This window comes from Pelodiscus sinensis, chromosome 3 (genome assembly GCF_049634645.1).
Source record: "Pelodiscus sinensis isolate JC-2024 chromosome 3, ASM4963464v1, whole genome shotgun sequence".
NCBI classification, from domain to species: Eukaryota; Metazoa; Chordata; order Testudines; family Trionychidae; genus Pelodiscus; species Pelodiscus sinensis.
The window spans coordinates 156,496,743-156,522,201 of NC_134713.1; the positions used below are offsets into that span (position 1 = coordinate 156,496,743).

The 25,459-nt window shown below is 49.5% G+C and overlaps 2 protein-coding genes across 2 annotated transcripts in view; both read right to left on the reverse strand.

Moving 5' to 3' along the window:
* LBR (lamin B receptor) overlaps positions 1 to 25,459 on the reverse strand; it is a 67,283-nt gene that overhangs the window by 33,288 nt on the left and 8,536 nt on the right. The window contains exons 2-3 of the mRNA XM_006118026.3: positions 17,505 to 17,684; positions 604 to 792 (exon numbers count right to left, since the gene is read on the reverse strand). Of these exons, the coding sequence (XP_006118088.3) occupies positions 604 to 792; positions 17,505 to 17,669 (354 nt within the window). The 5' untranslated portion in view covers positions 17,670 to 17,684. The remainder of the gene's footprint in view (positions 1 to 603; positions 793 to 17,504; positions 17,685 to 25,459) is intronic.
* Positions 1,469 to 17,498, reverse strand: LOC142828031 (uncharacterized). The gene is made up of 2 exons (XM_075925281.1): positions 6,527 to 17,498; positions 1,469 to 6,331 (listed from the first exon to the last, which is right to left on the reverse strand). Exon 2 carries the CDS (start codon positions 5,081 to 5,083, stop codon positions 3,995 to 3,997), a length of 1,089 nt encoding a protein of 362 aa, XP_075781396.1. The 5' UTR covers positions 5,084 to 6,331; positions 6,527 to 17,498; the 3' UTR covers positions 1,469 to 3,994.

Here is a 25,459-nt window from a genome sequence, read left to right on the forward strand (position 1 = left end):
GTGCTCCGAGGCTTTGCTCCCCATCTCCCTGGTCTGCTGGTCAAACCAGGGAGACGGGGAGCAAAGCCTCGGCACACGCCCGCAGCGGGACAGCCCGGGCGCGCTTGAGCTGTCCCCTTGCTGGCTTCCCCCGCGGCTTTGCTCCGCGACTTCCTGGTCTGCAGACCAGGGAGACGCGGAGCAGCTTTTCTTGCCCCAGAGTACACGGGCGGCGGGACCGCGAGGTCCTGCAGTCCGTGTCCTCCAGGGCGAGAAAAGCCGCGTTCGTAACTGCGGATCCGACATAAGTCGGGGACTGCCTGTATAAGCACAGTAATACTTATGGTCAGAACCTGAATGTAGAATTATTCTTAGGAAGCTCTAGCGCTGTTGCTACACTTCAAAGGCGGAGGTGCCCTATTGAATAATCGAATAGTTGTTGCAAACTGCATCAACTATTCAATTAGTCAATTAGTCAAAATTTAACATCCCTAATCCAAACCTTCAAATTTTTCACTCCACTAAAAATGTGTCATTTTAGACTACATATGTTTAAAAGACAGTATATATCAGTGCACATACACAGGATCTGAACAAATCTTAAATCAGAAATTAATTCAATACCAGAAAAGTTAAGTTAGCTTCCCGAACAGTTTTCTTTTTCTCATCTTTAGATTCTCTGCTTTGGGAGGAAGAACGACGTTTGCCTTTTGATGACCGACCAGGAGAACGAGATCTGGATCTGCTACTACTGCGTCTGGAAGGAGAACTTGAAGAAGAATTGCTTTTTCGAGGTTTAAATGATGACACAGACTGAAAGAAATAGGAAACATTAAACATGATTTGTAAAGCTTTAGTAAATGATGGAGTAAATTTAGTCAAAGATACAGTTATTTTAGCTATTTCTCAATGTACATTTGTACCATTGAAAACATCTAATACCTACAAAAATTTAAACATTTTTGTAGTAAATTTAGGACTCAAAGAACTCAATTGTCAGTTCTAGTAACCGAACAGGTAGAACAGAAACAATGGCAATGCAAAGCTTTCTTACTCAGCTAATACTCCACAAGACCAAGATGGAGGGACAATCTCATTAGTATTTAGTCCCTAGTCATTACTAGCTCATACTTAAGCTAGGGACGTGATAGTGTACACTAGGGGCAGGCAATAATTTTTGGTGGGAAGCCACTAAGATTTTGGTAAGTGATCAAGGGCTGCAGGTCTAGGATGTGAGGTCTAGGCTGGGTACAGAAGGGCACTGGGGTAAGGGACTGCAGTGTAGGAAACGGTGTGGGGTCTGAGAAGGTGTTTGGGTGAAGGAGTAGGCTGAGACTTGGGGCAGGGAAATGGGGTGCAAGGTCTGGGTGCAGGAGAGGATTCTGGCCTGTAGGAGGGAGTACAGAATCTGGGAGGGAGTTGTGACCTGGGGCAGAGGGATTGCAGAGGGTTTGGATGGTGATGTGAGGGAGAGAGTTGGGCCTATTTGAAACCCTAGGGGTGGGCAGGCATCAGCCTGCCCACTTCTAAAAGCCCCTCCCCCAGCCTTGCAGGAGGGATGACTGGACCTAGGGATCAACTGATTCCAGGGGACAAATAATGAAAAACACAGTCACGGGGTGCAGGACAGAGGTTCAAAACAATGGAGCCAGATGGGGACACTGAGCAGAGGACCTTGGACAACACCCACTGCTCCTCAAAGCTATTGATGGAGCCAGTGGACGCAGCCCAGAGGAACTCTGCCCAGATATGTGAAATTAGGCAGGAACGGAAATAGGCCCCACTGTCGCAGAGAACCCCCTCATCCAGCATCCTCCTGGTGTTATAGATAGCAGCTTTTGCCAGGGCCAGGAGGAAGTTGACGAGGAGGCCTCGAGACTTTGTGGGGCCACGGATGGGGTGTGCATAAATAAAAAGCTGTGGGGAAAAGTGCAGCCAGAACCTCAATAAGAGGTTCTGGAGGAGCTGGAATAGGGGCTTCAACCTGGTGCATTCTAGGTATCTCTACGTGCCAGGGTTTCCCTCGCCGCAGAAAGGACAGGTTGTCTGGGATAGTAGTGAACCGCGCCAGGTACATGCCCATGCTCACGGCTCCATGAAGGAGCCGCCAACTGATGCCCCCGATGGGCCGTGGGATCAAGGTGGAATACAAGCTGGCCCGCTGGGGTTCCCCACCCTCAACAGGTCTTAAATAGTCCTGCCATTTGGTGTCAGGGCAGGACACAAGGGTGAGGAAATGCAGTGTGTGGAGCACAAGCGTGTACAGATAGTCCCTAGGCATGGTTCGAAAACAGACCAACTGCAGATCTGGCAGCTGGCTGGGGATCCAGGGGTGCGGAATCTGGGGGGGAAGGGGAGGGTCATGAAACGGGGCCCAAGAAATGGGGTCAGATGACTTGCAGTGAGGGAGGGAATTGGGACGAGTGAGGGGTAGGGGTGCCAGAAGCAGGCTTTGTCTGGGAGACACTTAATTAAGCATATCCGGGCTCACAGCACTCCCAAGGCAAGCTGAGTGCCCTTTCTGCTGCAGCTCCAGACCACCTGAAGATACAGGCTACTCCCTCTATGGATTGGGGAAGAGGCTTTCACTAGCCCCATCTGCCAGGTCAATCTCTCACACCTCTGATTGGCTTGACTTTTTCCAGCCAACAGGAACAAAAACATAAGAACTGCCATACTGGGTCAGACCAAAGGTCCATCCAGCCCAGTGCCCTGTCTGCTGACAGTGGCCAATGCCAGGTGTCCCAGAGGGAGTGAACTGAACAGGTAATGATCAAGCGATCTCTTTCCTGCTATCCATCACCGCCCTCTGACAAACAGAAGCTAAGGACACCATTCCTTAGCCATACTGGCTAATAGCCATTAATGGACTTAATCTCCAGGAATTTATCTAGTTGTCTTTTAAACCCTGTTACAGTCCTAGCCTTCACAACCTCCAAGGAGTTCCACAGGTTGACTATGTGCCGTGTGAAGAAGAACTTCCTTTTATTTGTTTTAAACCTGCTGCCCATTAATTTCATTTGGTGGCCCCTAGTTTTTATATTATGGGAACAAGTAAATAACTTTTCCTTATTCACTTTCTCCACACCACTTATGATTTCATATAATTCTTATCATATCCCCCCCCTTAGCCTCCTCTTTTCCACGGTGTCTCTTTAATCTCTCTTCAGATGGAACCCGTTCCAAACCCCAATCATTTTAATTGCCCTTCTCTGAACTTTTTCTAATACCAGTATATCTTTTTTGAGATGAAGAAACTACATCTGTACGCAGTATTCAAGATGTGGGCGTACCATGGATTTATATAAGGGCAATAAGATATTCTCCGTCTTATTATCTATTCCTTTTTTAATTATTCCTAACATCGTGTTTGCTTTTTTGACTGCCGCTGCACACTGCATGGACCTCTTCAAAGAACTATCCACAATGACGCCAAGATCTCTTTCCTGATTAGTTGTAGCTAATGTATAGTTGGGGTTATTTTTTCCAATGGGCATTACTTTACATTTATCCACACTAAATTTCATCTGCCATTTTGTTGCCCAATCACTTCATTTTCTGAGTTCTTCACAGTCTGCTTTGGTCTTAACTATCGTCTGCAATCTTTCCCACCTCACTGTTTACCCCTTTCTTCAGATCATTTATAAATAGGTTGAATAGGATTAGTCCCAGTATGGACCCTTGCAGGACACCACTAGTTACCTCCCTCCATTCTGAAAATTCACCATTTATTCCTACCCTTTGTTTCCTGTCTTTTAACCAGTTATCAATCCATGAGTGGACCTTCCCTCTGATTCCATGACAGTTTACTTTGCTTAAGAGATGTTGATGAGGGACCTTGTCAAAGGCTTTCTGGAAATCTAAATACACTAAATCTACTGGATCCCCCTTGTCCACATGTTTGTTGACCCCTTCAAATAACTGAGGGTACTTCTACAGTACAGAGCTAATTCGAACTAACTTAGTTCGAATTAGTTAATTTGAACTAAGCTAATTCGAACTAACACATCTAGAACTAAAAACTAGTTCGAATTAGCGTTTTGCCAATTCGAACTAGCGCGTCCACACTGATTGGACGCAGGGGGGCATATAAGGGCGGCTGAAACCGGTTCTGGCAGGGCATCAGGTCAGTAGTTGCTTTGTGTGGCTGCTGTCTGAGGCTCGTGCTTAAAGGGACCCCCCTCCCCCCCGGACAGCTGGTTCTCAGCTTTTCCTGCTTGCTTGCCAACCTCGCCGAGGGACAGCAAAGCATTGATCTCTGCGCCCGTGTGTGTCGGTGCTTCCCTTCAGGGACGCCGCCGCAGGTGGCAACATGGAGCCAGAGCTCGCCCTGCACCTTCTGGTGCACTTTCTGGACTTGCTGCTGCAAGCCTGCCAGCAATGGCTCGAGGCTGCCTGGCAACACCTGGTGCACGTCAACCCCCTGCCTCTCCGCCTGGCCGCCCTGGGGGCCGTGGAGGAGCCACGGCAGCGCCCCGGCGTGCCCCGCCGCGTCTGGCGTCTGGACACCAGCAGCGACTGGTGGGACCGCATCGTCCTGGAGCGCTGGGAAGACCGACAGTGGACCCAGAACTTCAGGATGAGGAGGGACACCTTCCTGGAGCTCTGCGAGTGGCTCGCCCCTGCTCTGTGCAGAAGGGACACTCGCATGAGGCCCGCCATCCCCCTCCAGAAGCGGGTGGCCATCGCCCTCTAGAAGCTCTCCACGCCGGACAGCTACCGATCCGTTGGGAACCAGTTCGGCGTGGGGAGATCCACCGTCGGAGTGGTGCTCATGCAGGTATGGCACTCGTCGGCCACTGCGCCGGGAGGAGAGGGGGGCTGCAAGGAGGGGATGGGCCGCCCCAGGGACAAAGGGGGGGGAGAGAGGAGGAGAAAGCACCCCGCACCGGAAGGGGTCGGTCTGTCCCGGCCGTACTACACGCCGCCAGGGGGGTTGCTTCCGGGAGTGGGGCACGGGGCACTGCCAGGGCACGAATGCTCCCAGCCACCCGGGTGCCCCACTGATTGGCGCTTTGCTGTCTCTCTCCCCGCATGTGGTCAAGGCCATCAACCGGGTGCTGCTCCGCAGGGTGGTCCGCTTTGCCGACCTGGACGCCGTCATCCGGGGATTCGGCACCCTCGGCTTCCCCAACTGAGGGGGGCCATCGACGGGACGCACATCCCCATCTGTGCCCCGGAACACCAGGCGTCCCGGTACGTCAACCGCAAGGGGTACTTCTCCATCCTCCTGCAGGCCGTGTGTGACCACCGGGGACAGTTCACGGACATTAATGTGGGCTGGTCCGGCAAAGCACACGACGCCCGGGTGTACCGCAACTCCTCCGTGTGCCAGCGGCTGCAGGACGGGACCTTCTTCCCCGACCGCCACATCAGGGTCGGGGACGTGGACATGCCCGTGTGCCTGGTGGGGGATGCCGCCTACCCACTGCAGCCGTGGCTGATGAAGCCCTACACGGGGCACCTCAATCCCTCCCGCCAGGCCTTCAATGCCAGGCTGACCAGGGCCCGCATCGTGGTGGAGGGGGCCTTCGGGTGACTGAAAGCCCGCTTTCGACGCCTCCTCACCCGTCTGGACCTGGCCGAGCACAACATCCCTCCCGTGGTGGCAGCATGTTGTGTGCTCCACAATTTATGTGAGCGAAAGGGAGAGGCTTTCCTGCCAGCCTGGATGGCTGAGGCTGACCGCATGGCTGCCCACTACGGTCAGCCTCGCGCCGCAGCCGTCCGGGAAGCCCAGCGGGGGGCCGTCCGGATCTGGGAAGCCCTGCGGGAGAGCTTCCAGGTGGAGGAGGAGGACTGACCTCTCCCTGCATGCCCCACTGGGGCCTTCCTTCCACCCTACCCCCTTCCGCTTTCCCCTCCCTACCTACTGTCAAATAAAGACACCTGTTTTTCAAACAAAAACGTCTTTTTATTTTACATAACTGGGGTGGGGGGAGGGAGGGAGGAAGGGAAAGGAAAGCTCAGGGGTGGGGGTCCGGCTGCCTCTCCTGTCTCGCAACACTGCGGGTCCGGGGGCGTTGGTGGGGAATGGTTGTGGAGGAAGCAGGAGCAGGAGGGGGAGCAGGAGGAGGAGCGGGGGGGGGGAGGAGCAGGAGGAATTGGGAAGCGGTTGAGCAGGCTCTGGAGATGGCCTTGCAGGGCACGGCCCTGCTCCTCCAGTGCCTCCAAGCTCGTCCGCGCAGCCTCAGGTCCTCCTGGACCCAGTGGTCCTGGAGACGGAGCTGTTGCTCCAGGAACCGGAGGTGCCGCCTCTGGTACTCCTCCTGGTTCCTGGCTCTCCTGCTTGCCCGGGCGCGGGCGGCTGCTGCAGGCGGGGTGGTGCGCCCTGTAGTCCCAGGTGCTGCGGCTGTGGTGAAACAAGAACAGCGGTCAATTACCCCAGGGGCCCAGGTGTGTGAAACCCAGCTCCCCTCTGCAAGGCCAGGGCCCCTGCAGGATCCCCAGCTGCTGCTCCGTGATGGGCAAGGCCCAGGCGCACGGTCCCGGGGCTCCCTCTCGCCCCAGCCTCCCGTACACATAATGGGAGCATGATGGTACTCACAGGTGGATGCCTCCCCGGCCTCGGACGACACAGGCGAGCGGCTCTGTGGGGTGCCTCGGGGGTCCTCGGTAGGCTGCCGGCAGGCTCCTGGCTCTCGGAGCCCTCCTCCTCCTCCATCTCTTGGAGCGGTCCCTCTGCCCCGGGGTCTATCACGTCCCGGGGGGCAGGGACGGCATGAGTCCCGAGGAGGCGGTCCAGAGCCTGGAAGTGGGGGCACGCCTCCGGGTCGGCCCCTGGCAGGCAGGCCCGGGAGTAGGACTGCCGCAGGTCCTTTATTTTGCAGTGCACCTGCTCCCAGCTGCGCTGGTGGCCCCTGGCGGCCAGGCTGGCAGCCATGCAGCCGTAGACTGCCGCGTTCCTGTGGCTAGTGCGGAGATCGTGGACATTGAAGGCTTCCCCCCAAACCTCGATGAGGTCCACGATCTCCGCACTAGACCACGCGGGCGCCCGCCTCTTGTGGCTCCGGGCAGGGTCCTGGGAGCCGCCAGGCTGGTCCCGGGAAGAGGGGGAGGGCTGGGTGGCATCGGGTGGCTGGCTCATGGATGTCAGCTGCTGGGTGTGCTGGCACGGGTGCTGGCAGCCTTGCAACTGGCACAAACTGTGTAGCCAGCCCGTGGCCCTTTAAGGGCTCCGGGGCCGGGAGGGGGGCAGTAGAGTTTGCCTGGTGTTGGCCAGAGTGGCCACCAGGGCAAGCCTCCCACTAGTTCGAATTAAGGGTATACACAGCCCTTAATTCGAACTAGTAAGTTCAAACTAGACTTAGTCCTCGTGGAATGAGGATTACCTAGTTCGAACTAAGCGCTCCGTTAGTTCGAATTTAATTCAAACTAACGGAGCGCTAGTGTAGTGCCTATGAAAGTTAGTTCGAACTAACGTCCGTTAGTTCGAACTAACTTTGTAGGGTAGACATACCCTAACAGATTAGTAAGACATGATTTCCCTTTACAGAAACCATGTTGACTTTTGCCCAACAATTATGTTCTTCTATATGTCTGACAATTGTATTCTTTACTATTGTTTCAACTAACTTGCCCAGTACTGACGTTAGTAATTGCCGGGATCACCTCTAGAGCCCTTTTTAAATACTCGAGTTACATTAGCTATCTTCCAGTCATTGGGTACAGAAGCTGATTTAAAGGATAGGTTACAAACCACAATTAATAGTTCTACAATTTCCCATTTGAGTTCTTTCAGAACTCTTGGGTGAATGCCATCTGGTCCTGGTGACTTGTCACTGTTATGTTTATCAATTAATTCCCAAAACCTCCTCTAATGACACTTCAATCTGTGACAAGTCCTCAGATTTTTCACCTACAAAGGACGGGTCAGGTTTGGGAATCTCCCTAACATCCTTAGCCGTGAAGACTGAAGCAAAGAATTCATTTAGTTTCTCCACAATAACTTTATTGTCTTTAAGTGCTTCTTTTGTATCCTGATCATCCAGGGGCCACGCTGGTTGTTTAGCAGGCTTCCTGCGTCTGATGTACTTAAAAAACATCTTGTTATTACCTTTTCAGTTTTTGGCTAGCTGTTCTTCAAACTCCTTTTCAGCTTTTCTTATTACATTTTTACACTTAATTTGGCAGTGTTTATGCTCCTGTCTATTTACGTTACTAGGATTTGACTTCCACTTTTTAAAAGATGCCTTTTTATCTCTTACTGCTTCTTTTACATGGTTGTTAAGCCACGGTGGCTCTTTTTTAGTTCTTCTCCTGTGTTTTTTACTTTGGGGTATACATTTAAATTGGGCCTCTATTATGGTGTCTTTGAAAAGTGTCCATGCAGCTTGCAGAGATTTTACTTTAGTCACTGTACCTTTTAATTTCTGTTAAATTTCCTCCTCATTTTTGTATAGTTCCCCTTTCTGAAATTAAATGCCACAGTATTGGGGTGCTGAGGTGTTCTTCCCACAACAGGAATGTTAAATGTTATTATATTGTGGTCACTATTTCCAAGCAGTACTGTTATAGTTACCTCTTGGACCAGATCCTGCGCTCTACTCAGGACTAAATCGAGAATTGCCTCTCCCCTTGTGGGTTCCTGTACAACTGCTCCAAGAAGCAGTCGTTTAAGGTATCAAGAAATTTTGCCTCTGCAATTCATCCTGAGGTGACATGTACCCAGTCGATATGGGGATAATTGAAATCCCCCACTATTAATGACTTCTTTATTCTGATAGCCTCTCTAATCTCCCTTAGCATTTCATAGTCATTATCACTGTTCTGGTCACGTGGTCGATAACAGATCCCTACTGTTATATTCTTATTAGAGCAGGGAATTACTATCCATAGAGATTCTCTGGAACATCTTGATTCATTTAAGATTTTTACTTCATTTGATTCTAAATTTTCTTTCACATATAGTGCCATTCCCCCACCTGCACGACCTGTTCTGTCGTTCCGATATATTTTGTACCCCAGAATTATTGTGTCCCATTGATTATTCTCCCTCCACCAGGTTTCTGTGATGCCTATTATATCATCCTCTCCTCCTGACTAAAACCTAGAGAATCTCTATTAATAGACTCTCCTCTAAGAGACGTCTCTGTCCAATCCGTGTGCTCCTCTGCACCAATCGGCTTTCCCCCATCTCTTAGTTTAAAAAGCCCTTTTTAATGTTAAATGCCAGCAGTCTGCATCCACTTTGGTTTAGATGGAGCCCATCCTTGCTGTATAGGCTCCCCCATCCCAAAAGTTTCCCCAGTTCCTTAGAAATCTAAACCCTTCCTTCCTTCACCATCATCTCATCCTCACATTGAGACTCTGAAGCTCTGCCTGCCTACCTGGTCCTACACATGGAACTGGAAGCATTTCTGAGAATGAAATCCAGGACCTCTATGGTGGCAGTCTCTTTCCTAGCAGACTAAATTTGGCCTCCAGGATGTCTCTGCTACCCTTCCCTATGTAATTGGTACCTACATGAGACTGGCTGAGGTCAGTTCTTATTGGCCAGTTGTTTCTGGCCAATAGGAGCAGAAGATTGGGCTGGGGGCAGGAAGATCACACAAAGCTTCCCTCCTCCCTACAAAGCAGAGATACATCAGGACTGCACTTTAAATCGCAGCAGCTGCATGCTTGAGGGAGGTCCGCAGGCTGGATCCAGTGGCTTGGCAAGCCAGATCTGGCTCCTGGGCCGTATTTTGCTCAGCCCTAGTGTACAGAGTTATATGCAAACAACCCTTCCCCCACCCATCCCCTGAAGCAACTCTGACAAGACAGGCTCAAATATCTGGATGCTTTAAATTTGGATGCAGATCTGAGTACAGCCTGGAGATTGCACTAACTACATTGTCCTTCTAGCAGCAGTAAAGATAAAGGTGTTCATGGCAGCTGCCTATACCACAGAAATGTTGCTGACTCTTCTAACAATCCCAGTAGGAATAAACAGGCTGTCTTCTGAGATCTTGTTGCAGATAGTGTACAAAACCCTAACTTCTATCTCTTATTGTTTGGTGTGTATGGAGGTTCTGGAGGAAGACTGAAATACAGTATTTTCAGTATGCAGATGCCCCCCAGCTCTATTTCACTATCACTGGTCCAACCAATTCTGTTGGATGGCTTCTCCCGGACAATGTAGTGGTTAGGGGAATGGATGAGGCTAGCTGTTGCACTTTAGCGAAAACACTACTCCACCAACAGGAGGGCTTCTCCTGTCAACCGAGGTATCACTTCTCATAGAGATGGAACAACATTTTGACAGAAGAAGCCTTTACGTCAACATAGCACCGTTTATACCAAAGTTAAGTTGGAATAACTACATTACTCAGCAGCATGTATTTTTCATATCCCTCAGTGACAGTTACATGCATGTAAGTTTACAGCGTAGACTTGGCCTTAGTCTAAAATAAAACTAAGGCAATTTGGGAGAAGCAACAATAAAATAAGATATGGAAACAATTATCTTCCCTTCAACATATGGTATTTGGCTACTTTTTATTAAAGTTTGTTTTGTGAGGTCTGATTGAATTCCCAGCTGCTGCTTATTATTAGCTGTGGTGAGAAAGACTCATCTATATTTGACCAGGAGATGTAAAGTACTTCATTTAGACATACACCTTGTTTTTTCAGCATTTTTTACCCCTAGATTAGATTACTGCAGTGTGCTTTGCACAATGCAACACACTTTAAATCAGCATGGAAACAGAGTACTATAGAATGTGGCAGCCCATTTCAAAAGTAGTTTTACTGACGAAGAGCACACAATACCAATGTTTCAGGATGTACAATGGTTTCTGGATATGACATTGTTTTTCCATATAAAGCTGCAAGGTTAAAATTTTCAAAAGTACCAAAGACTGAATCTTCACTAGGAAAAAAGTCTGTCAAACTCAAGTGATGAAACTGAGATAAAATCCTAGTGAAATCAAGGTAATCTATAGCTTTCACACTATTTAGCAAATTAAGTTGGGAACCTACTATAACTCAATTTGCAAACTACCTCTCTTTGATAATGATGACATGGCTACAGTAACTTAGAAGCCTACACCCTACTAACTTTCTATAAGAATTAAACATCTAAGTCATTTGGGAACTACAGGTTGGACCTTGCTGGTCCAGCACCCTCGGGACCTTACTGGTTCCAAATGAGGGGATTTTCCTGACCACAGAAGGTCCCTCCCCTCGTAGCCATGCAGCCATTGGGTAGGGCTCCAGCCTGCCTTCGTTCTGCCTCAGTCCCCAGGGACTCCCACCAGCCCCACTGCTGCCAGGGCCAGAGTGCTACGGCCAGAGCTCCGCAGCTGCCCGGGTGGGGCCAGAGATCTGCAGCTGGGGCAGAGGGAGACAGGGACGGAGCTCTGCAGCCTGGGCCAGAGCTTCCTGGCTGCCACTGGGGTCAGAGCTACTTGGCTGGGACTGGAGGTCCACAGCCACTACTAGGATAGAGCTCCCCGGCTGCTGCAGCCAGAGAGCTCCGCTGCAGCCAGAACTCCTCACCATTCCATCTGTCCCCCCCTCTCCCACACACACTCACTCTGGGCTCCAGGCTGAGTTCTCAGTGCCCCTTTCGGTGCTCCTGCCCCACTGCCAGAGCTCCCAGAGCTCCCTCTTCCTGTGCTCTGTGGTCCAGGAACATTTCTTGCCAGAGCAGGGAGTCCCGGTTAAGGGAGGTACAACCTGTATTTGGAAATTTTATCCCCAATGGCTTGGGGCCCTGCCTACTTGGGAAGGCACAGCCACTCCTCCCTGTGCTATGCTTCTGCAATTACAATAAGAGGTGCTCAAGTTGGAATGTACTAAGTATAAAAGACTGATGGTGGAACTTTTAGAGTGAGAGGTCGTCCCTTTTTAGATTTTTTGGTTTTGCTTCAATTTGTAAAATCAAACCCCCAACATTTGGGAGCAAAACTATTCAAACATATCCAAGGCCCTCTAACGGATGTCTGAAAAAATTTTCACTCAGTTCTATGATCATACAAATCATCTATATTTATACCAGGAAAGCAAAAGGACCAGCAATTCACCAATGTGCTGCTCTGTTGTGAGAAACAGATTAAGATTTTAGGTTAATTTAAACAATATACTGATTGTTACTATGTTTTCAAGATTATGTTGCCAGTGTTAGAGTGGTATTATAATGTTTATTTGTTTATAATGTAATGTAATTGTTGTAAATAGGATGTAGGTAACGTGCACACTTAAAGGAGCGGTTGATGCCATCAGTAAGTAAAAACAAAATGGAGTTTTGGAAAACAAAATGGTGTTTCTGGAAAGTCAGTTAAACTTTTCCCACCTTGAGTGTCCGCACTCAGTACCAAAATTGCACTAGGCACACAAGATCCTTTGCATCCAGCCCAGAATTGTGCACACCACCCTACACAAGTTTACAGTTTACCTGCCAAAGGTTCTAAAAGGAAAAAAAGCCCTGCACCCAGGTGTGGGTGGTCAGTGTTCCGGACTGTGTCTGTGAAGGCAGCACAGCACCACAGAGGGAAAAGGCAGAGGGATCATTCACAACTGCGGTGGGTTCCCACACCATGCTGTGGTGAAGGCTCAGCACTGGTGATCTGGGATACACCAAGCAGAGGTGTTTGATCTCTACCTGCCTCGGACCATCACATCGTCACCATCTCTGAAACACTCCATTGTGGTGAAGGCCCAACAAGAATCATCCCAGAACTGCGAGGGATCACTTGCGGTTCCTCCCTAAGGGCTAACCTGAGCTCAAAGGTTGAAGGTCGCAAGCAGCAGTACCACCATTGGCAACACAGAGACTGTTGTAACGTACAAATACCTTACCTGTATTGGGGTCTTTCTGTCTTCCTTCTGTTTTGGGGTGGGGGTTGGATTTATTGGTTGTTGGTTTTTTTGTTCTTGTTCATGCACTTGTCAAATTAAATGCTACAATATATTAGTGAACTCTAATCTGGACTCCAAGCGTGTTTTTTTTTGGGGGGGGGGGGGAATCACCGGTGATCGGATACAGTGTCAAGGGCCTCCCTTTGGTAACCAGAGCATTTAACATCATCAATCAGATCCCTTATCCTAAATTCTAAATTAATTCAAAAGATTATGCTTGTTACTGAGACTCTGGGGTACCACCAGAGTCTCTAACATATAGTAGGGATGTTACATAACATGTAATTGAAAAGTCATATAAGTGCATCAAATTTTAGTGGTTACACGACTATTTGATAGTTCCCAGAGGCAGGGACAGCAGCCAGTGCATTCCTGAGGAGGCCCCTGCCATCCTATGCTACTGCCTCTCTATCATAGGCAGCAGTGCATGGTGGCAGCAACCCCAGTTGATGCGGGGGGGGGGGGAGGGGGAAGCTCCCTACAGACAGAGGCTGCGCCAGCATCCACAGAGCAACCTCTGTCCAAGGCAAACCCACGCCTGCCACAGACAGAGGCAGCTCCGTGGCAGCCTTCCCCACCCCACCCCACCCCACTGCCTCTGATATTAGCAAAAGCATGGGGCAAGAGGGTGCACAGGTGGAGCCGATGCTTGTGGGGAGCCTCTAACAAAGGCAGCAGCATGGGATGGAGGGGGACAGGTGGTTCCATGGGATCCGGTGCTCATGGGTAGCTGGTTTAAAAGCTGACTTCTCACAGGCACTAGCTCCTGCTTCTGCCTCTCCCTCTCCCATGCCTCTGATACAGAAGCAGCAAGTGAGTGGGAGGGAGAATGCATGTAATTGACAGGATCAACCAAAAAACGCAGGCTTATCAGTTAATTGTGTAGGGGTCTACATGTTGACATCCCTAACATACAGCAAACCAACCAAACAAATCCTTTTAACATGCATTCAAATATACATAATGAACAGTTAAAACATTTTTAAAAAGAAGTAAACTTTGATTCTAATAGCCTCTCATTTCCCATTTGTATAGTCTTTTATACCTTTGCTGGGCAGCAATTCAGATTGTATAAAATACTCCTTAAGAAAGTTAAATCTTTCAGGTTTTGTTTCTCAAATTCAATCCAGCTTCTTCTTATGAAGATAGGTCATACACACAAAGGAGAGGCAAAAAATAAGCAAAAGGTTTTAAAACTAATCAAACACTGTATTTGTTGCTCAGTTTCTGGAAAAGAAAATCTCCTATACAGTATTTAGCAAAAAACTCAGATAACTCCTCTGGGGCAAGACAAACGTTCAAACATAAGTTTTACTTTTCCCCTGGCAAAGCAAAATACTGCAAAGTTATCTGTCATACCAATCTTATTAGACAAGACAAAAAATGATAAAGATTATGGGAAAAGTGACATTAGGAAGGGATTAATAGTAGAAAGCCTTAGATTCTCTTCTCAGGATTTGTTCAGGACATCGACATGGAAACGTTATTCTCTCTGATCCCTTTACTTTACCTGCTGTGAACATATTTCAGGATCAGAAAAGAAAGTCCAGAACAGATAGCAATCTTGCCCCTAACTGAAGTTTTCACTGGCCGTCATGCATGTTCCTATCATTTAAACATACTTATTTTTTTCTAAAAAGACTCTAAATCAGTGATCACCAACTAGTAGATCGGGCGGGATTTACTGGTAGATCCTGGAGCCTCTGACAGGTGATCCTGACTGATTGGGCCAGGAAGCTATTAGGCACTGGCACTTCAATTGCCCCCCCATCCACTGTCATGCTGCTCCTGCCCTCTGCCTTGGAGCTGCCCCCTTGGGAGCCTCCTACCAGCTGTGCAGAGTGTAGGAAAGAGAAGAAGGGGGGTGCTGATGTCAGGCCGTCCCTCCTCCCCACACTCCCCTGTATCCACACAAAGGGAAAGGGATGGAGGGAGTTTGGCAATGCAAATCTCTGTCACGCTCACACAGTGTGTGTGTGTCTGTCATTCTCACAAACACACACTGTCCTTCACTCTTCTCCTGACCAGACACATACGTGGGTGGTTGTTGTTAATCCTTTTAGTGCTTGCAAAGTTTGTTATTTTTGGTTTTTGACTGGTCTGTGCACTTCATAATTTTCATTTCTCTCTTATGCTCAAATTGAATTCTTTGAGTAGTGAGTTCTAAAATGCCTAACCTGTCGGAGCTGGGGTAATTATCTCTATGGTAATTGATGCTCCTGTACGTGGCTGACATGTCCCTGCAGCCCAAGAGAGGCAGAACAGATGCTATCCTTGCCAGCAGACACCACTCCTGCAGCTCCCATTGATCAATAACAGGGATCCCAGGTCAGTAGAAGCTGTGGGCTCAGTGCCTGTAGGTGAGGGGCAGCACATGGCACCATGAAGCCATTGCTGTAACATGCCAGCTGCTTTCAGGAGCGGTGCAGGGCCAGTGCAGGAGTAAGCCTGCCTTAACTCCACTGTTCCACCACCTGGAAGCCATCTCAGTTAAACAGTGCCCAGCCAGGGTCTGATTCCTGAACCCCAGTCCAAGCCCTGAACCTCCTCCTGCACCCTCCTACCACAGACATGAGTCCCCCTGCAGCCTAACTCCTTCCCAGAGCTGGACCCCAATTCCACAGCCCTGGGCTAAGTCTGAAGCCCCTCCCACACTCCAAATCCCTTGGCCCAAGACCAGACCCTGTACCCCAACCCACTACCCCAGCCTGGTGCAAGTGAATAAGGATGGGGGAGGAAGGAGGATGGAGTGAGCAGGGTAAGACCTTGGAGAAGCTGTGGAGCAGCAGCAGGGCCTCAAAGAAGGGGTGGGAAGGAAGGGGGCATGGGCATTTGGATTTGAGGTAGATTGTACATTTTGCACTTAAACTGAAAAAGTGATCTTGTGGTTAAAAATTTTGGAGACTACTGCTCTAAACCTTACGGGGAGCCTAGGAAACCCTAACACACACATTCACATTTAAACAAAAAGAATTCACATAATTCCTTGTACTTTTTGGCATTGAACAACAAGTTTAAATAACTTGCTTATAAATAAAAATGATCTTTCCTTCATCTTTCACTATTTTAGACTATTTAATGACTTCCTTAAAGAGTACAATTCAACATAATTCCACAAGCTGCCATTACATTCAAGGGAAACTAATATGTAGGCCCTAGAAAGTGGTAAACAACTGAACAAATTTAAGAGGCAAGAAGCAACTGAGACACAGTTAGGAGAGAGGGATGGGCATTAGAGATGTTAACCAGTTGACCAGTAAGCATACGGCTTAGCGGTATGCTTACTAGTTAACTGCCCATTGCCAGCTAACTCCAGTGATGTTCAGCCATGCCAGGCTGGAGCAGCCCCAACCTCCGCAGGACCCCATGAGCACAATCACAGTAGGGGTAGGAACAGCCAGCCACTTTGAGGGAAGCCTGCCTGAGAGTGCTGCTGGCCAGGAGCTGCTTAGCTTAGTGCCTTCTAGCCATCCTGCATCCCAACTCCCTCTCAGACCCTGCATCCCCCTCCAGGCCAGAGTCCTCTCCTGCATCCATATCCCCTGCAGGGCCCTGCACTCCAATCTCCTGCCCTAGGTCACCACCCAAACCTTCTCCACCCTCCTCCCCTCCCATACCAGGTCAAAACTCCCAGATTCTGCATCCACTCTTACAACCTTCTCCCAGCCCAGAATCCTCTCCTGCATCCATTCTTCCTCCCAGACCCTGCCCTCCAATTCCCTACCCCAGGTCACAACCCCCTCCACCCAAATTCACTCTCAGATCCCATACCCTCTCCTGCACCCTAGTCCCCAACCCCAAGCTCCCTTCTGCACCCAACTTATGTCCCAGACCATGCAAACCCTCCATAGAAAAGTGTTGCTCCTGACCACTTACCAAAATCTTGACATGCCCCCACTAGGGATGTAAGCCACTTGTCGACTATGTTTATCGGGTAGTCGAGAAAGTGACTCAATTAGTCGCTTCCCCCCCTGCTGCCTCTATCAGAGAAAGGCAGCAAACGGGGGGAGGAACAGAAGAGGAGCCAGTGATGGGGGGAGTTCAGTTCCCCCCAGCACTGTCTCCGCGGGAGGGCAGGGGAGGCAGAAGCACAGCAGGGAAATGGCGCAAGCGGGAACTGAAGCAGTCCTCTCATGCTGTCCCGACTGCTGCAGCTTTTCCTTTGAAATGTGCAAGAGCCACCTGAAGCTCTTGTAAATTTCAAAGGAAGAGGCACAGTAGTCAGACGCCATGTCAGCAGGGACTGCTTTGGTCCCCCCTTGCGTGGGTTCCCTGCTACGCCTCTGCCTTTTCAAAGGCAAAGGCACAGCGGGATAGCAAACATCTCTACCCCCCCATCTCAAAAAATGTATTGCTCATCCCTGCAGTAAGACCTATGTTAAAGCTGTAAACTGGTTGAGCGCTATTGTTTAATCAATTACTTGTTTTAACATCCCTAATGAGCATGTCCAAGTCATCACTGGACAAAAAGAGTAATTTTTTAAATTGCTCTGTACATACTATTTTTTTTAAAGAGTATTTTAATCACAGACTTAGATTTTGGTGGGGCATTTTTATTTGACATATGTTAGGGATCTGAACAGTTAATCAGTAAGCACCACCCTTACTATTATAGACAGTTTTAGCTCTGAGTGTGTCAATATGGATTCTAAATATGGTTAATTATACAGACAAACACTTACCCTTATATCACTTTCCTTCAACTCAAGCTCAGTTCCATCTTTGTACTTAACAGTGTAAAGGTGAGTGAGGTCATTATATCTAGTTACTTGTACTTCATAATAGAGGACACTTCCTGGCCAACGACCCATCACAATCTCATCATCAGCAAATCTTCTGCTTGGCATTTTTTTAAAAAAATCCTAAAAAAAAAAAGCACAACAGACACAAAATTTAAGCCACACTTTCTTCTCCAATCTTATTGTACAGAAGCATATATGTGATGGTTTAGGTTTGCAATGTAAAGCATTCCACATCTGTTGAATCTAAATGTGTTATGCATATATGCACACAAAAAAAACCCCACACTACAAGAACCCTATTTTAAAGTAACAAAGACTTCCAAGTCAAGCACTCAGTTTAGGAAATACAGAATTAAGGTTGCTTATGCAACTGTAATGCATGTCCCTCCCGGAGTATATATTATGATGCAGTCTTTAATTACATGATCAAAAACTATTTCTTCCACAAGATCCCTATCTCATTCAGTGCATAGGATGGATGGTACTCACTGAATGAGCAACTATATTATCCTCATTGAACGAGATACTGCCTTATACCTTATTTAATGCTCATGATAGAAGTTGCTCTGATGGGAGACTAAATTTCATCATGGACTTTTCTATTGTGTACATCGTGACAATTGCTAAATGCTTCACAAACAATTTGCTTATATATTTTCATAATACTTATAAAATGAGGGGGTGGTATTACCCCCATTTCAGAAACAGGAAGCTGAAAGACAGACACAAAGATCGTAAGTATCCACTAATTTTGGGTGCTCAATTTGAAACTCCCAGAGCCTCATTTCCCCTCCAAGTACTTAGCATTATATAGCATGAGCATATTTATCAATATAAAGGCTGCAGCACAAAGTTGCGGGGGGCTCCCCAGGAGTGAGGCTAGAAGCACCGAGTAAATGTGTAACCGCAAAGAATTTTAGCAGTTACATGATTATTGATATACAGGCAGTCCCCGGGTTACGTACAAGATAGGGACTATAGGTTTGTTCTTAAGTTGAATCTGTATGCAAGTCGGAGCTGGCGTCCAGATTCAGCCGCTGCTGAAACTGATCAGCGGCTGATTCCAGGAAGCCCAGGGCAGGGGCTTCCTGTAGTCAGCCACTGGTCAGTTTCAGCAGCGGCTGACTTGGGGACGCCTGGGGCAGAGCATCTGGGGTGCTGCTGGGTTGGGTCCAGTAGCGCCGCCGCTCCTCGGCGCTTCTGGACCAACCCAGCAGCACCCCAGCTGCTCTGCCCCAGGCCTCCTGATTCAGAGCGGCGCTACGGGACCAACCGGCAGCACCCCAGCTGCTGTACCACAGGCGTTTGGAGCAAAGCCGCGGAGCACAGGGGCAGCGGGACAGTCCAGACGCGCCGTGGCTGTCCTGCTGCCCTCGGGCTCCGCGGCTTTGCTCTGCTTTGCTCCCCGTCTCCCTGGTCTGCAGACCAGGGGGACGGGGAGCAAAGCGGAGGAACACCTGGGCTGTCCGCTGCCCGCGTGTTCCGCGGCTTTGCTCCCCGTCCCCCTGGTCTGCAGACCAGGGAGACGGGGAGCAAAGCAGAGCAAAGCCGCGTTAGCCGAATAAGTCGGATCCGCGTAACTCGGGGACTGCCTGTACACAATTTCCAACATCCCTACTGTATACTAAATTTGGTGGCCCTAGTTTTACCATTTAGGAAAACTTCTTGAACATATACACACACACACTCAAATATATAGTAGATAGGGGTGGCCAAACTGTGGCTGAATTGCATGCAGTTCTTTTACAGTTAAAAGCAGAATTTCACACACACTTCCACCATTCTCCACCTACCAGACTTAGGAAGCAAAGGGAAGGTTTGGACTTCTGCCCCACAGCAGGCTTCTGACAAAACCAGCAGTCCCACATGAGGGGGACTCACAAGTTAAAAGCCCCCCCAAGAAGCTTGAGACATGGTCCCACTTCTCAAAGCACACACACCCTAGCCTCAGCAGCCAATCCCTGAGGCTCCCAGGAGTTAGCCCTGCAGACAAAAGCAACAGCAGGTAGCTGGGTAGGGACTGCTGCTTTAACTCCTGGGGGAAAAGCAACTGCTCTCCCTGCAGTTCCTAGATGTTTGCTGCTGCTTCTCCCCCTGGCCACAGCTCCCAGCTACTTGGCTCCAGCAAATGCAATGCAGGGAGTGGGCCCAGCAGCACCATAGGACCAAACAGTGCAGCAAACCTTGGCAGAATTCTGGCAGTGGGTACATGACACATGTCTCCTCTGGCTTCTGCCCAACAGAGCGGAATTCTCAGGACTTTGGCCCCATAACATGCACATGCTGGGGCTTAGGGCTTCAGTAGGAGTGGGGCTGTAGCCCCAAGTCCAAGCAGGCTGCTCCCATGGGGCTGAAGCTCCAATACATCATTCCCCAAACATTCCTACCATGAAGCACCAAGCAGTCAGCTCTTATACAGATGAACCCTGAGCCCATGCAGATGCACCTCCACTCAAACTTCTGAAGATTATCATATGCAGCTCAGAGGGTCAGTGACTTTGAACACCCAAATATAGCAGTTTATATGTTCAAAGGACAGCAATCATTTACTTAAGCTGCAGCTGCAAGTGATCAGTAGTTCTGCAAATCAGACCGCCACTACCCCCAAGTTCAGGGTTGGATGTCATGTTATTGGGTTGCAATAGGAAACTGCAGATCATTGTTGCACCCACGGTTATGGGTTTGGCCCATTTTGCACAGAATTTGGGGCAAGTGAGGTGTCTAATGAAAACTTATGCTCTGCTAGTTCTATGTATGCTACTCATATACTTGTATGATTTTATATGTAAAGTTATGAATACAGGCTCTGTACTGCTATTTTAAACATTCTCTGCCTAGGAGACAGCAATAGACGTGGACCACCAATTGTGAGGAGTGTTTATTCAGTGAATGGCTGTACTGAACAGCGATGCTGCATGGACAATGGCTCTCAAGATTACCAATAAACACCTGAGGAATGCAGCTGGGAACCTGCAAACCGGCAAGCATGCCTTGGCTGCTTGCCAAGGGGATATGGACAGGTCACTTGATCATGTGATCAGCTCCAGTTTGGGAGGTACCATCACGCAGGAGAACAATAGATTTCCCTCCACATGGGCAAAGTTATAAAAGTATCCTGAGGGCGCCTCCATCTTGTCTTCAATCCTGCTCTTGACTTCTGCTATGAACAGAGATCCAGAAAGGATCTGATAACCCTCCTAAAATAGGATGTACTCCAGAGGCTTTTAAGCTAGCAGTTTGTTACATCCTGAATCAAGAAGTTAACGACTGATGTATGTATTGTGTTTTCTTTAACAATTCTACTGTCAACCTTTTCCTTCTTTTTTATTAATAAACCTTTAGAGTTTAGTTTCTAAAGCAGAGTGGTTCCCAACCTTTTTGATACCAGGGACTAGCAAACCCATTCATAAACTTTTGGTGGCTCGGTAACATTTGCATATTTGTGTATTTATTATTTACATAATAAATATGGAAATATTCAAATAAAATGCTACTGGGCCACCAAAAGCCCCAGCTTCCAGAGTCCCCCAATTCCAGCCCTAACACCTAGAGCTCCCCACCCCTCCACTACCCCCCAGCGCCAGCCACTGACCCCACAGTTCCCTGCACCCAACCCCCCCCCAGTGCCATGCTCCTGTTTCCAGAGCCCCACTGCACCCAATCCCCTCAGATTCTTCCCCCAGTGCCAGCCCCAAGTACCCAATATTAACCCCATCCCCAAAGCCCCCCGTCCCAGCCCTGCCCACATAGCCAGCCCTGTACTAGCCCCACCCCCAGAACTACCCCATGCCTCCTCACCTAGTCCTGCACTGCCTCCCAGCTGTGCGCTGCTGCCTAGGTCACAGCTGCTCTAAGGCTGCCATGCCAGGCTTCGCATGGCCCTCCTGCTATGCAGCAAAGCGCTCTTCCACGACCAGGAAGAGACCCTGCTCCTGCCCTGCCTGACACATGCACGGGATCAGTGGTGTCTGTGGCACAAGCAACAGGGGTGGGCACACATTTCTGGTGGCTCCAGAGTTCCTCTGCAGGCCATTAACCGTCAGGGCCTAAAGGCGCATGGTCACTCAGCCCGTGTGAGTCTCAAGCTCACGGCACCCACCCAACAGCCAGGCAGTACTAGTTCCTCTGACACCCGCTGGTTTGAATCAGGGAACCCAGCTCCCGCTGCAGAACTCTGACCGGCACTACAGGTTCTGGCACCCCGGGACATCGGGAAGCAGCAATGTGGTGCAGGCCAGAGCCAGCAGGGGAGCCAGGCACTGCCGGAGGAGGGACAGTAATCGCAGACACCCAGAGCAGCTCCCCAGGACCTCTCACTTGATCCTCCATGAGACACTCATAGCCGCAAAGGCTCCGCTCCCTGGTCCCAAACACAGGAAAGGTCACAGAGCAGCCGACCACCACGCAGCCCTGCCTGCTGGGCGGCCACTACTGGTGCTAGAACTGGGGCTGTGGTGAGGCTTCCTCAGTAAGGACAGCCTCCACGCAGCCCGGCTCGAGCCATGGCTCACCAGAGCAGTCCGCAGCACCACTCACCATAGGAGAACTTTTAGTGCACTCACAAGCGTGCACCTTATAGGGCAGGGGTGGCCAACCAGTTAGAGATGAAGAGCCAAAATAGTGGTGGATAGAGTATGAATATATCTATATAAATAAGGAATAGCGCTCCCCAGCAGACAGGGCTCATTAGCAGCTGTGGGTGTGGTCTAGCAGAGTGCCACAGCCAGCACAGGCACTATGCGCTCTTTTGAGTACAATCTGAGGTATAAATTGACCCAGTACTGGTCCTTCGGGACTGGGAGAACCTGTTCAGAGTTGGTGAGATTAGTTTTATAGCCTCTCACCTACGTACGATGTGGTACTGGCTGTGGCACAGGTAAAGCTGGGATGTCTAAGGGATTGCTTATGAGACTTCTTGCTAGCTAGAGTGGCATCTGAAGTGCTCTGTGTGACTAGTTTAGTGCCTTATAAGGAAGGCTCCAGTCTTGGGCTGGAGTAATTCGCCCTGGTTAGACACACTCAGCAGTGCTCCAGACAACCTGTTATATCACAAGTGGCAATAATTTTTTATGTGGGGCCACTCCAAGATTTTGGTAAGTTGTCAAGAGCCACACTTTTCTAAGGAGGAGGTATGGGGTTTGGAATGGAGGCTGGGTGGAGAAAGGAGCTGGGGATAGGGGACGGAGTACAAGAGAAAGCGTGGGGTCTGAAAAGAAGTTTGGGTAAAGGAGGGGTTTGCTGCATACAAAACTTCCTCCTATCCCCAGCGCAGAGAAGAAGATAGAGCAGTCAGCTGCTTTGAGCCCTGAGGCTGCACCCAGCCTGTGAGTCGAGTGGGTTGGGCCACGAACCGGACTGAAAGGATTAGCAGGCTGGATCCAGCCCCCAGGCAGTATCTTGCCCACCCAGGCCCAATCTGGACACCCAGAAAATGACACAATCACAAAAAGCTCTGATACCATCTACATGTTTTGTTAGTGTATAAAGTGCTACCAGACCATTTGTTGTTTTTTTCCCCTGTAACAGACTAACTCAGATACCCCTGAAGAATATTAAACCAGACTTTCAAAGTAACCTATTATAACATACAGTGAGCCCTCGCTACTTCGCGGTTCGACCATCGCGGATTCACGACTTCGCGGACTTTTTTCTGTACATTAAAGGGTGGTTTGTTAACAGTACTACCGTATATTCCGGCTTTCAAAGCCTCGGGGGAAGCCGGCGGGGGGGCATCCCAGGCGCGCCTGGGCTGCTCCCCCGCCGGAGCCCCTCCGCGGCTTTCAAAGCCTCGGGGGAAGCCGGCGGGGGGGCATCCCAGGCGCGCCTGGGCTGCTCCCCCGCCGGAGCCCCTCCGCGGCTTTCAAAGCCTCGGGGGAAGCCGGCGGGGGGGCATCCCAGGCGCGCCTGGGCTGCTCCCCCGCCGGAGCCCCTCCGCGGCTTTCAAAGCCTCGGGGGAAGCCGGCGGGGGGGGCATCCCAGGCGCGCCTGGGCTGCTCCCCCGCCGGAGCCCCTCCGCGGCTTTCAAAGCCTCGGGGGAAGCCGGCGGGGGGGGGCATCCCAGGCACGCCTGGGCTGCTCCCCCGCCGGAGCCCCTCCGCGGCTTTCAAAGCCTCGGGGGAAGCCGGCGGGGGGGGCATCCCAGGCGCGCCTGGGCTGCTCCCCCGCCGGAGCCCCTCCGCGGCTTTCAAAGCCTACTTCGCGGATTTTCAGCTATCGCGGTCGGGTTTGGAACCTATCTACCGCGATAAACGAGGGTTCACTGTACATACTCTATGTGGCAACAACATAGACAGAGTCCTGTTCTCTAGGGTGGTACTGAACTGCCTTAACCACAAGACTATCCTTCTGTCCCTGCAATCCCATGTCTCATTCACAATACACCTTCCAACTCACTCCATAATAAATAGAGCAGGGGAGTCAACAAGTCACAAGTCTCCATCATACAACCTCCAAAGCAGGAGTACTTTGTGCTATAAATGAAGTGAGCTTCTAGGGGAAGATACAGTATGTGAACATATAGTGTGTAAACATGTAATTAGAGATGGTCTTGCTTTTGCACCCACCCCCACATGCTGCTGCCTCGGATATAGTGGCAGCAGAGCAGGGATTGGTGGGGGGGAGCTGGCCTGCATGCACAGGCTCATCAGTTAACCATGTACACTTTCACATTGCTATTCTACATCCCCACCTCTTCCCCCTGCCCTGAAGCCCCCACCCCCTGCCTGAGCCCCACACATCTCTCAACCCTTTACCCTAAGCCTCCCACCCCTGCCTCTCCTTACCCTTAAAGCCACATTCCAGCCTTAATTTTCAAAAAATACAATCACTGAAATAAACCATGTACATTTTTCATTTATCATCAAAAAATTACTTCAGTTAAAGACCAGAGCAATGTCAGGTACATATGCTAGTATTCAATACCCCAGATCATCAGGCAATCATAAAAGAATGGTTAAACTAACTCCAATACTGTAAGTCCAATTTATTTGATGGCGTTGGATTTGTTTTCCCACCCCCACCCCTTTTCTGTGAGAGCTCAGGCTCAAAGGCTGATTGCCCAAAAGGAGTGAGTATCTTGAAGATTCCTTCAAATTGGAGAATAATCAGAAGAGCTGGTTAGGAAGCATTGCTTGCTACCTCTTGACCCATGCAAACAGTGATCCAGAGCAAAAAAAAATGAATATTCAGAGGCGACACATATTGGAGGCCTTCTGCCCCTCTTACTGACCTGGTCTTTGGACTAAGTATGGGTAGTCATACCTCACATCAGGAGAAAATTCTAGGTCAGGGCAGGACAAAAATACGGCCTCCTGCACCCCACATTACAACTGTCTCCTTCACTCCCTCCCAGATCCCATACCTCCTTTGGAGAATGCCATAAAGGAATGTACTATTCCACCATATTGAGAAGAAAAACTAGAACTGAATATTTGTGCATTATGATGTACACATTAGAAGGGAAAGCCAGGGTTTTTTTCAGAAGACAGGTGAAGAGATATTCTCCATACTGCGATTAGGAAAAATATGCCCATAGTCACATCTAATGGAACAGCTAGTGTCCACAAAGGAGAAGTTAGTTCATTCTCACAAAGTGTTTTAACATAAACAATGACAGAGAATTTTAGGACTGCCACTTCCACTGTTGTCTGGCCACTTGTCTTGCCTAAGTAACTACAGTTATCTATTACTATTTTAACCTTTGTGTAATCTAGAGATGTTAAAATCATGTTATAGGGCAGGGGTGGGGAACCTCAGGCCTGTGGGCCGGATGCTGCCCCCGACTCGCCTAGATACAGCCCCCAAGGCTAAGGGCCCCTCAAACATTGGGGAGCCCACACTGGCACTCCAGCCATCCTGCAAGCCTGAATATACAAAATCTACTAGGCTGCTGTGCG